The 12,045-nt window shown below is 37.6% G+C and overlaps 1 protein-coding gene across 2 annotated transcripts in view; it reads right to left on the bottom strand.

Annotated features, from left to right (window-relative positions):
- KCNH7 (potassium voltage-gated channel subfamily H member 7) overlaps nucleotides 1-12,045 on the bottom strand; it is a 489,034-nt gene that overhangs the window by 130,204 nt on the left and 346,785 nt on the right. For both annotated transcript variants that reach the window (XM_061135198.1, XM_061135199.1), the window contains exon 4: nucleotides 1,941-2,369. In XM_061135198.1, the coding sequence (XP_060991181.1) occupies nucleotides 1,941-2,369 (429 nt within the window). The remainder of the gene's footprint in view (nucleotides 1-1,940; nucleotides 2,370-12,045) is intronic.

Here is a 12,045-nt window from a genome sequence, read left to right as displayed (position 1 = left end):
GAAGTGGAGTTTGAAAAAACTATGGTCTGCTGGATAAGTGTCCAGTACCCTACACTAAGGAGCCCCATGATCAGATTTATGTTTTAAAAAGGAAACCAGCAGTACCATGGATGATGACAGGCACTCACAGGAATAAATACCACAGAGAGGACAGTGGGCCTCTCCAGAACCCAAATCTGTAGAAAGTGAGACTAATGCATCCATGCAGTGGGTACTGTGGAGCCCTACACCAAGGTCACAGGTGTGGAGCCCTGTACCAAAGTCAGAGGTTAAAAATCTCTGGAACTGACCAAGCCCTATAGCAACTGTTGCCATGAGTCTCTGGATCAAAACCAGCCAGTTTCCTGACTCCAAATTAGGTAAAGTACCCACCCTATTATCCGCCTTATATCATCCTGGCCAATCACCTAATGCCACCATTCCAGTAGAAATGTCTTGAGACTATAAAAATTGGCTGCTCAGCTGTGAAAGGGCTTGGCTTTCCCTTGAGCCAGCCCACTGTTCTAACAGTGTCTCCCACTCTATTAAACTTTATTCTCTTTTAATTTTGCCTCATGTCTGGAAATTTTTTCCAACATACGCGCAGACCATGACAGATACCCTGAATCTTGGACCTCCCTGGAGAAGTTTCAGTGATTCAACATTTCCTTGCAGCAAGGTTTCGTGAAGCATACATTAAAGAACAACAACACTGAATGGATGCATTGTGGATTCTGGAGACCAGTCCTGGGTTTGAAAGTGCTTCCCTGGTGGCTCAGATGGTGAAGAATGCGCCTGCAATGCAGGAGAACTGGGTTCAATCCTTGGGTCAGGAAGATCTCCTAGAGAAAGGAATGGCTACCAACTCCAGTATTCTTGCCTGAAGAATTCCATGGACAGAAGAGCCTGACAGGCTACAGTCCACGGGGCTGCAAAGAGTCAGGCACGATTGAGCAACTAACACTTTCTGGCACTTCATAAATTTCATAACCTAGGACCAGATATTTGCGTAACATATCTAAGTGTTGTGTGCTAAGTCACTTCAGTTGTGTTCAATTCTTTGCAACCCCTTGGACTGTAGCCCACCAGGTTCCTCTGTCCATGAGATTCTCCAAGTAAGAATACTGGAGTGAACTGCCATGCCCTCCTCCAGGGAAGCTTCCTGAAGTCCTGATGCAGGGATTGAATACTAGTCTGTTTTGTCTCCCGCATTGGCTGGCAGATTCTTGAGACACCAGGGATGCCTCTAAGTCTTAGTTTCCTCATCTATTAAATCCTGGACTTAATAATAGATTCTAATTCATAAAGTTATTATAAGAATTAAATGAGTTAATGTTAATGAGTATGCCTCATACATGTAAATACTCAACAAATGTTATCATTATCATGTTAAAGATGAGCTGTTTTTGTTGTTCTAAAGAGGGCAGAGAGAAATAATGAATTTTGACTTTGAATTTCATGTTGTTTTTGGTTGAACCCCATGCCCCTTCCTATCTCTTCCCTTCCCCCAATTAGTGTATAGCTTTCTTATCACTCAGTATATCATATTTCATACACCTTTTCCTTTTGGAAAGAGTTGGTCAGTAAAACAGTCCTATGATCACGCACCACACTTTTTGACCAGTTCTTGACTATTTACTAAATGTAGCACAATGCATTAAGTTTGAGATGATAGTGTTATCACCTAAACAGATCTTATGTTAAGCATTAGTTATTTAACACTCCATAAAGTAAGCAGATAATAGTTATCATTCTATGTCAATAAAGAAGCCAGAAAAAAAAAATAGTCACTAGGATTCAAAGAGGAAATCAGTAACAATTCTGCAGAATTGATATTTTTAATAGGTTCTACTCACATTTCTTCTTCACAAGTATAAGGATTAGTGTTGAAATAAAACACTATACAGAAATTACCTTTCTTTACCCCAAGTTTCCATATTAAAAAAAAATTACTAACATACCTTCACTGGCGTGTCGGTCTCTAAATATGCTCTTGGGATGGACATTGAATCCTTCTATATCATGAACCGAGGAAGCCCTCCGGATACTACAAATGCTTTCCTTTGATCTGGAATGAGTCAGCTGAGAACTTGACTGCAGCATGTCAGGGTAGAGTCGGTCCCATTGCCTTTTGGGAGAGGAATGGTCAAGAGGTCCGGAGATATTCACCAAGGGGGAACATTTGCTGGGCTGTATCAAGGCTTTTGTATCATCTGCTTCTGAGGGGCTGCAGCTTTCCTTTGTGGGAGACTTTAAGTGCTTCATGGCTACGGAATCATCACTGTGTTTAGATGACTCAATCACTACCACGTCAGGATCTTCTTGTGGTAAGGACTGCTTTCTGTAAGTGAGAACTCTCAGACCAGGGAATTTGAACCCAAAGAGTTTCCCTACAAATGGAGATAGGAAAGAACATTATTACACGACAAAGGATATATTCCTTCAAACAAACAAACAAACATTGTTGACACATATTTAACTACCATGTAAAAGATTATTAACAAATACTTAAGTTATTTACAGTTGGAATGTGGTTTATGGTCGAAAATGTCTCTGGGACTGATATGAATTATCATATAAGTTGTAAGAAAATAGTGAAATGATTTTACCATGTTTCTGATGGTTAGATATACTCCAGTGATACAAAAGCATTATTTGGATGATTTTTTTGTTTTAATAAATTACAAAATATATTCACTATACATCCATTTGCTTAAAGGGAAACCGAGCATTGGAGTACAGTTTAGAAGGAAAAAGAAGGGATGGGATACTATATGTAAAGGGGCCAGACACAGGAAAGATTATAGTGCATGTGTGTGGGAGGTCTATGGAAGGGAGGATGCTATAGTGTTGGAAGTGTAGGAAAGGGAATGAGGTTGGAATAAGGAGTTGGCCTGACATATTCTAAAAGATTTATATTGGATGATATTGTTAGTCTAGTGTTGATGTGAAAAGTGGGGTCAACTGTGTATGAAACAGTCCTCATTCTGCTTGGAATTCCTGAAAAACGTTTGGTTTCAGAGCGGGTTGTAAACATAAGAATTTCTTTGTCCTGATTAGTTTTTGTTCCAATAGCTAAGAATATGGCATGGAATGTTATATGTATCTCAGAATGGTTGATGCTTAGAAGGACAACTAAACATAAACATTAAAATATAGATATTAAAAATTTAAAAATTAGCTAATAAACACATAAATTTACTGGTGTAAAATATGCAAATTAAAACAAGATAGTATCTTCCATGCTTAAACGTATAGTAAATGAAGACAAGAAACATAACATCTAGTGCTGGCAAAGAATGCTGACAAGCATGCTGATGCTTTGCTAGTGGAACAGCAAACTGGTACAAATCCTTTGGAAAATCATCTTACAACATCTATGAAAGTGAAAAAAATACCATTTTCATATACACTTTTAATTTGACTCAGAAATCCCTTTTATAGGATACTACAAATGCACCAAAACAAAATGCAATCATATTATCCATTAGAAGGAGAATAGTGGAATAAATTATGGCATTTTTATACTTTGGAATCTTATGATGTTCCTTAAAAACAAGAATATGCATATGCTTTGATTAGACGGTTACTCAAATATAGTTTTACATGAAAAGGGAAGTTTCAGTTTAATGTGTTTATGGTGACATTAATTCATTAAGAATAATAAAACTTTGCATTTGCCCATAGAAGTCATATGGCAGTAGAAAAAGATGTGGAAAAACACAATCCACAGTTTTAATGTTGATTGGGTCAGTGGGTTTGGAAGTGTGGGAAATGTACTGCATTTTTCTTTATATATTTCTAATGTTTGTTTCATTGAGCATGCATTCTTGTATAAGTTAAAATATTAAAAAGGTAAAGCTTATACTCCTAGACAAAATAAAAGGATAAGAGAAAACATCCAAACAATACTGTGTAAATCAAAGATTTTCTAAGTATTGTCTACAAGAAAATGCAGATTCTGTTTTCTGTTGTCAGTCCAGTAGTCTAAGTCCACATCATTCCATGGCTTTATAATCACATGCTGGGTTTCGAGTCAGTCAATTGGATTATCTGGGCTATGGTATTTTCTACCTCCTTATATTCTTTTTTTTTTTTCCTTCTTCTTTCTATCTTTTGGCCATGCCATGTGGCATGTGGATTCTTAGTTCCCCAGCTAGGATTCAAACTCATGCCCTCTACAGTGGAAGCTCAGAGTCTTAAACACTCAACACCACAGAAATCCCTCCTTAAGTTCTTTAAGTGTCATGGGCACCATTATCTTTAATATTTTTACCATGAACTTTACCTCAGTGTATTGAGAATCATTTTAAAACATGGAAGAACACTCAAAACTTATGAGCTTTTCTGCATTATATTTAAGTATAGTCATCCAGTAGATGGTCTTATCTATGCATATATTTTCAATTCCATCTTTAGCTCAAATACTTATAAATCTATAACTCAAGCCTAGACTTATTCTCTTACCTCCAAAGCTGTGTTTTTAATAGCCTTATCAGAATCTTCACTTAGAAGTCTTCAAGACACCTAAAAATCCTGTAACAAATCTGATCTCATGATCTATCCTCCAAGTCTAACCCTTATTTTTCCAGTGAATGGCATCACAGTCCATCTAGTTGTATAAGCCTGAGATGAGTGCTACTTTAGTAGTTACTATTCTGTCTTACTCCATCCTCCATATCCAATTAATCTGCTGTGTTCATTTTACCTCTTGAATATCTTTTTAATGTTTTTACTTCTCTTTATCTCCACTGCTCTCATTCTGTGGAGATAATCACTCACCCGATTTCTTGCAATAAGATACATATCATTTTCCATATTTGCATAATATTGTCTATCCTTTAAAAATTATTAAAAAAAACACAAAAACAACTTTTGACCACATAGATTGTTGCTTAACCTTTTACTGCTCCCAGTAAGTTCTCACTTTGGGTATGAAGATAATACTAACTCTACTATCTGAAGCTTAATTTCTCCTCCTTCCTTTCTAGGATCCAGCCATATGAACTTTATAATTCTTCCAGAGGTCTGTGCTTCTTTTAGATTCAGGGCTTCCTTGTGCTTGATAATTTTCACTCTTCCTACTTAGTACATCCTTTAGGATTTTCTTTTTATGGAAATCTGTAGCACTTCTTTCTTCTTAAAAAATATATTATACTGGAGTATGCATGTGTGTATGCTAAGTCACTTCAGCTGTGTCTGGACTCTGTGTGACCCTGTGGACTGTAGCCTGCCAGGCTCCTCTGTCCATGGGATTCTCCAGGCAAGAATACTGGAGTGGTTGCCATGTCCTCCTCTGGGGGATCTTCCCAACCCAGGGATCAAATCCTTGTCTCTTATGTCTCCTGCATGGGCAGGCAGGTTCTTTGATTAATAATGTTGTTAGTTTCAGGTGTGGAGAAGGCAATGGCACTCCACTCCAGTACTTTTGCCTGGAAAATCCCATGGATGGAGGAGTCTGGTAGGCTGCAGTCCAAGGGGTCACGAAGAGTCGGACACGACTGAGTGACTTCACTTTCACTTTTTACTTTCACACATTGGAGAATGAAATGGCAACCCACTCCAGTGTTCTTGCCTGAAGAATCCCAGGGAGGAGGAGCCTGGTAGGCTGCCGTCTATGGGGTTGCACAGAGTCGACACGAGTGAAGTGACTTAGCAGCAGCAGCAGCAGTTTCAGGTGTAGAGCTGAGTGATTCAGTTATACATAATCTATAAAAACATCCTTCAGATTTTAGCTCCAAAGTCATTTCCTATGGGAAGCTCTTCTTTCCTTCAGAGCTATTAGTATCACCTTTGTAATTTTCACAACAGCTCATAGTTGTACACTTACTGATTTTCTGATTAACACTCCTCTCCCCCAGTGGACTGTAGGCAGGGCCTCTGTCTACTTTGCTCACCAAATCCCAGTTCCAACAGAATGCTTGAGTATGGTTAGTGAATTTTCACTAGCAGATCCTAAACTGATAATGTGCTTCAGTTTTGACTGTGGAAAAAATAAGATAGTCAATTGCTCTGCCCAACTTATTTAGACCTATTATTTGCCTCCTAATAGACTTCCCAGGTGGTGCTAGTGGTAAAGAATCTGCCTGCCAATGCAGGAGACATGAGAAGCAGGTTCAGTCTCTGAGTTGGGAAGATCCCCTGGAGGAGGGCATGGCAATCCACTCCAGTATTCTTGGCTGGAGAATCCCATGGACGGAAGAGTCTGGCAGGCTATGGTCCATAGTACTGAAAAGAGTCGGACACAACTCAAGCAACTTAGCATAAACACACAGCCTCCTGGAACTTTATTTATTCATATTTGCCAAAATAACTGAGTAGACTCCAATAGCTTATGAAAATGGTGAAGTTTATATCATGCCCTATATGCCTAATACAACACATGCTCTTAATTGTCACCTTTTCCCCAGAGGTTATTAATTGCTATCATTCTGATTCTAGAGCATATACAGAAGTGTTTTCAAACTCCTAATCATCTAGTGATTTTATGCAAAATACCGATTACAGAAAATTTTAGAATAAGCCGGCTAAATTCTTACTGTTAGGTTTTGTGTGCTAGTAGTTAACAGTGGCAAATATAATTGAAATAAAATTTATCTTTCTGATAAAAGACAGGACACAGTGCACAAATTCCAGGTACATTCAGCATTAAGCTCTGGATTAATTAGTAGGTGACAGTAACCACTGTGTGCATATATGATTAAATAACAGTACATCACAGTATCTATTTTGCAAGCATTCTTATATAATTCTACTAACAACATTTATATGCTCAAGTAAATTGCCAAGTTAAAAATCAGTGAACTGCATCAAAGTCATTTGATTAGTTTTTAATGCACTTGGAATTGACTTATAAAGCAGTTTACAAATCAATTCTGCAAGCTTATTACAATGCACTGAGGTCAGCGCCTACTTTTATTCATTTTTCATCCATTACATTACCCTCCACATTTAAAAACAATTCCCTGCCTTTCTTAAATTAATGACTGCACAAGGCATTTAGATTGCTCCTACAGTTTAGTCATATCCAAGGTGGTACAGATGGTCTTTTCTGCATCACTAGGTTAATATGACCATGTTATATTGCATTACAGATTTAGTTGTCTAACCTCAGTTCATCCGGAAAGAATAAACATTGAGAATTTTGGTCAATGCTAGCACTTTCAGGCATCAAATATAAAACATAGATAAGTATAATCTTATGATTCTTAACACTAAAAAACAGCCGTGTAAGTTGCTTTCATATTTCAATATATTTGCTTTCTAACTTGAATAACTAAAAGAGATACTATTTACCTTACTATCTACTAAAACATTCAATAAGTCTGAAATAATAACAATAGAATTGGGGGGGACTATACATCTTTTAACACATCCCCCAAAACAGTTATATGTATTGATAAACTACTAACATGAACATAATTCTGTTTAAAGGCATCATTTTTCACTTGAAAGGGATAGTTCTACTATACATGAACTTATAATTAATTATCATGACAATGTCTTTCTCAGGACATGTACCTTCTATGAAACTGCTGAATATAAATTTGTAAGCTGCACCCTCATACACCCTGCGTTACACTTAACTAAAAGCTGTTTACATCTCAACAAAGAAGATATAGATATTCCCAGTGTCCTTCTGTTTTAAAACCTATAATTATGACTTCAATCTATATATGAAAAAATGTTAAATACTTGGCCCAGGGTCAAATAGGAAATCAGGGTGGTAAAATCAAAATAAAACAGCAGCTTCCTTGATTTAATTTCAGTTTTACCCAAGATTTCATGTTTTCTTGTTCCATAAATATTCACACAAGCATCTTTGAAGAATAATAAATCTCTCCTCTAAATAAATGTAGATAAATGCATACACACATTTTTTATAATCTCAAAGGCTGAGTAACAAAATCTCCTCCATCTGAAATTCTTCCACTAACCTCCCCTAGAATCCGCTATGGAGAAGGCATTGGCACCCCACTCCAGTACTCTTGCCTGGAGAATCCCAGGGACGGGGAGCCTGATGGGCTGACGTCTATGGGGTCGTACAGAGTCGGACACGACTGAAGCGACTTAGCAGCAGCAGCAGCAGCAGAATCCTCTAGGACTAGCTGACTCTTAATATTCCTTCCAGTTTTGAGTTTCTTTACATATACTTTTAGCTAATCACAGTTCTCACAGAATTACAATGATCACAACTACATTTCTATCCCTATCTCCTGCAGTAATGGGACTTTAGAAAATGGTTTTATCAAATTTTCCAAATTGAGAAATTTTCACCAATCTGAATTATTTCTTTGTCTCTCTCTCCTCACCTCCTTCACCCCAACCAGAGGTGATTCTTATCTCCTAAAATTTGGAAGAAAACTATTGTGCTAATTTTGACATGAAGCAAGATGCTAACTTAAGACTATACCTATGAATATTTGAAACAGTAAATTTCTTGCAGAAAACCCAAATGTTCCTAAAAAGTTCTCAATATGTTGCTAAATCACTGAATTTCCTCACAATTACAAATTCCTCATTTCCTTTAATTTCTCATCATTTCCACAAACTCTTAGAACTTTTGACTACTTAATCATTTTACCACTAAACTCAAGTTAAATATCAATTAAAAGAGATTACCTTTGCTTGGTTCTGCTTAGCTGGATTCTAAACTGAAAAGTGGAAAAAATGTTACATTTAAGAAGTTGTGCAAACCAGACACTACAGTGGGGTAAGGGGAAGACGTATGTGTGTGCATATGGGGCTGGGAGGCAGGGTGCTGTGAAGGTCACAACCAGAGATATTTCCCCGCACAAAGGATTTGGAGTGCTGGGAAGTATCTTGATTGGATCTCTGAAAATAGACTGTGCAAAAGAGTTTTGGGGATGCGTTCTCAGGAGATACGCCCATAAGAAAAAGAAGAAGACATGATTGGTCAGAGGAAGTTATTTAAACTGATACAAAAATGCAGCTAAAACTTCAGCCTGTCCTCTTGGGAGCTGTGGAGCTGGACTTGTCCTTCAGATTTATGCCAAAATGAAGTCAGGTATCTCCCTGTTGCAGCTAGTCACTGGCTACAGGTATCCCATGGGTAGGGCCATGACCTTGGGTAAGGCAGGTGCCTGCCTTTGACTAAACTCCCAGTGAGGGATGGAGCGGTGTACCTGCAGGGACCAATATTTTCTGCATCTGTCCCTGCCTTGAGGAAGGTGTCAGGCACAGGGCCTCTGGTACAGATGGAGAAGGACAGCCAGTCTAGGGTCTGAAAAAAATGATGATCTGAGTAAGTCTACTATCAGACAAAATAATTCATGAATTAATATCAATGTACCTTTCTATAACCAGGGTATTCACACATCTGGCATTTAAATTGGAAGCCTTAGAATCACTGTGGGACTTTTCTCCAACCAACTAGCTCTGGATGTGCAGAGAAATATAATTTTAATCTCTGAGTCAGAGAGAGCAACAGATCAAATTTGATGGGAGAAACAGGGAAGATAATTGACATATCTGACTTTCCTTTTCAGGAAGAAATTTCCACAGAGGCACCCTGAGAGGAGATGTCTATCTTACTAATGTGTTAGGAGACTATGATGATGCCCATGGGCTGCTAGAGCAACCCATAGTATTGTCAAAGAAGGCAGTAGCTAGCAGTTTGACTGGGGGAAAAAAAACCAATAACATTATTCAGTGCGAACACAGTACTGACCTGGCTAACCTGATTAGTGTGTGACAAATGGGGCAATGAAGCCAGTGCAGTCCTGGTGTTTGTGAAAACAGAAGGTCACCGGGGTGTCCATCAACCTGGTAAACCTGAAGCTAAATTTGGGACCCTTTAAAGGAGCAGATGTGATCAGCAATGCCTTGAAAGACTAAGCCTTCTGGGACATTTCCTGGGATGAGAGATACTAGAGAAAAAGAAACATTTTACAATAAGGCAAGAAGTACAGGACAAGATAGGAATCTTGAAGGAATGTGTGGAGATCATGTGTATGGAGATCAGGGGAAGTTATTGCTGTAGTAGGAGTGAGAATAACCACAGGAGCCATCCAACAGCAGAGAACTTCTGGAACAAGTTCACAAATGCTGATGATGTTTGAGAAGCACTGCTTCCAACCGAGCTGGCTCATCTTGAGGGCAAAGAAGCAGAAAACACAGGTTTAGAATAAGGGAGATGAGGCAGAGAATGGGACAGGCTGGTGGACTGCTCTCAGCCATTCAAGGTCAAAAACCCCTCCACAAGGAGGCATTGGAAATAAAATCAAACACATTAGAATTATAAATACCTAACTGGGTTTCCAGTATTAACTGCTTAATAAATTGATGTATGATTTACAACACTGCTATTTTGTTTCTCTTTTATAGAATTCTTTCTTTTCAAAATGCCAAGTTAAAGAGTCCATTCATGTTGTGTGAAAGTACCTAGATTGACCCAAGATGACCATGTAGTTGTTACAACGACAGGAACTCTTTGATGGAGTGTTCCGATGCAAATGGTACAGACACCTGTTACCCTCATGCTGTGTAAATAGGGACAGTCCCTAATTTGGGTGTTGCTAAGTAACAAATTCTTCCAAATGGTATGTACACAGGGACTCTGATGTGGACATGCTCATTTAGGCTGTCATGAACATTCATTGCTAACAAAAAGATAATGCATAATTTTTTCAGTGATTAGTAATTTTCTTGATCTTAGAAACATGTATTTTGCCTAAGTCCTGTGGGGGGGGGGGGCATGATATAAAGTTGATTGCAACTTATGACTGAACTTTTTCCAGATTTCTTTTAGCAACAATGTCATGGTTCCTTTTTCAATGTCAAATTTACTCTTTAAAAAGAGGAAACTTCCAAACACATGATAATAGTAAATATTCGTTATGTTGTAAAACTTTTAATTAAATTCATCTGAATCATGGATTGTTTCCATAGTAATGCTTGCTGAGTGGGAAACTCTATACATTACTACCACAGCTCTTCATCTTTGAATTAAAGAATGAGTTTCAGCTCCAATGGAGAATAGTAAAAACATTGTGAATGCCCTTTATAAACCAGCTATACAGAAAATGTCTTTGTTCCTTAGCTTGAGGTCTGAACGATGAAATACAAATTTGAGGGAGTAAGGTAGCTACTCAGGAAGATATATATTTTATGTGTCAATTATTCAGAATATTGAGTCCAAAGCAAACAAATACATTTTACTGGCTTAAATTAGCTAGATAATTGCCTAAATTACCAACTGTATTTTGTGTGTATAGACTTTGCTTCAGTCAAAGCTTTCAGAGTAATTCAAATTTTTATTTTAGTAAGCATAAAAGTAAAAACTCTCTTTTGATTTGGAGAGTATATTTTTAAACATTTCAAAGATAATGGGATCCCTTTTATAATACCTTAATGAAATTAAATGAAAAAGTTCACTTTTGAAAATAACTGTGAGAATAAGATACTGTAAAATTTTAACTTTATTTTTATGTTTGCTGCTGCTGCTGCTAAGTTGCTTCAGTCATGTTTAGCTTCATTTAAAATGCACCTTTATGTTTTTATCTAGCCATTAATAACCTAGAACAGCAGTTCTCATTCAATATGTCAGAATGACCTGAAGAGTTTTTCAAAATACAGATTGCTGTATTTCTGTGTATCTGAGTCAAGTGTTCTAGTGTAAGGCCCAACAAATTACATTTCAAACATGTTATAAGATGATGTTGATGGTCTCAGTATCAGACAATCACTGACTAATGCTCATTTAGTAGGAAAAATTACTTAATACTCAATACAAAAAAATAACTTATTCATAAATTTATATATTCTACAAATATGTATTGTTATTGTTGTCAGTTGCTAAGTCGTGTCTGACTCATTTGCGACCCCATGGACTGTAGCCCCCCAGGCTCCTCTGTTAATGGGATTTCCCAGGCAAGAATGCTGGAATGTATTGCCATTTCTTTCTCCAGGGTATCTTCCCGACTCAGGGATCAAACCCATGTCTCTTGCATTGGCTGGTGAATTCTTTACAATTGAGCCACCAGGTACTCACTATTTGCAAACTGTTGGGGATATGGAAGAAAATACAACATTCCTCCTATGAAG

This window comes from Dama dama, chromosome 33 (assembly GCF_033118175.1).
Source record: "Dama dama isolate Ldn47 chromosome 33, ASM3311817v1, whole genome shotgun sequence".
Classification (NCBI taxonomy): domain Eukaryota; kingdom Metazoa; phylum Chordata; class Mammalia; order Artiodactyla; family Cervidae; genus Dama; species Dama dama.
Note: the sequence above shows the minus strand (reverse complement) of the source record. Positions and strands in the feature narration are given on the sequence as shown.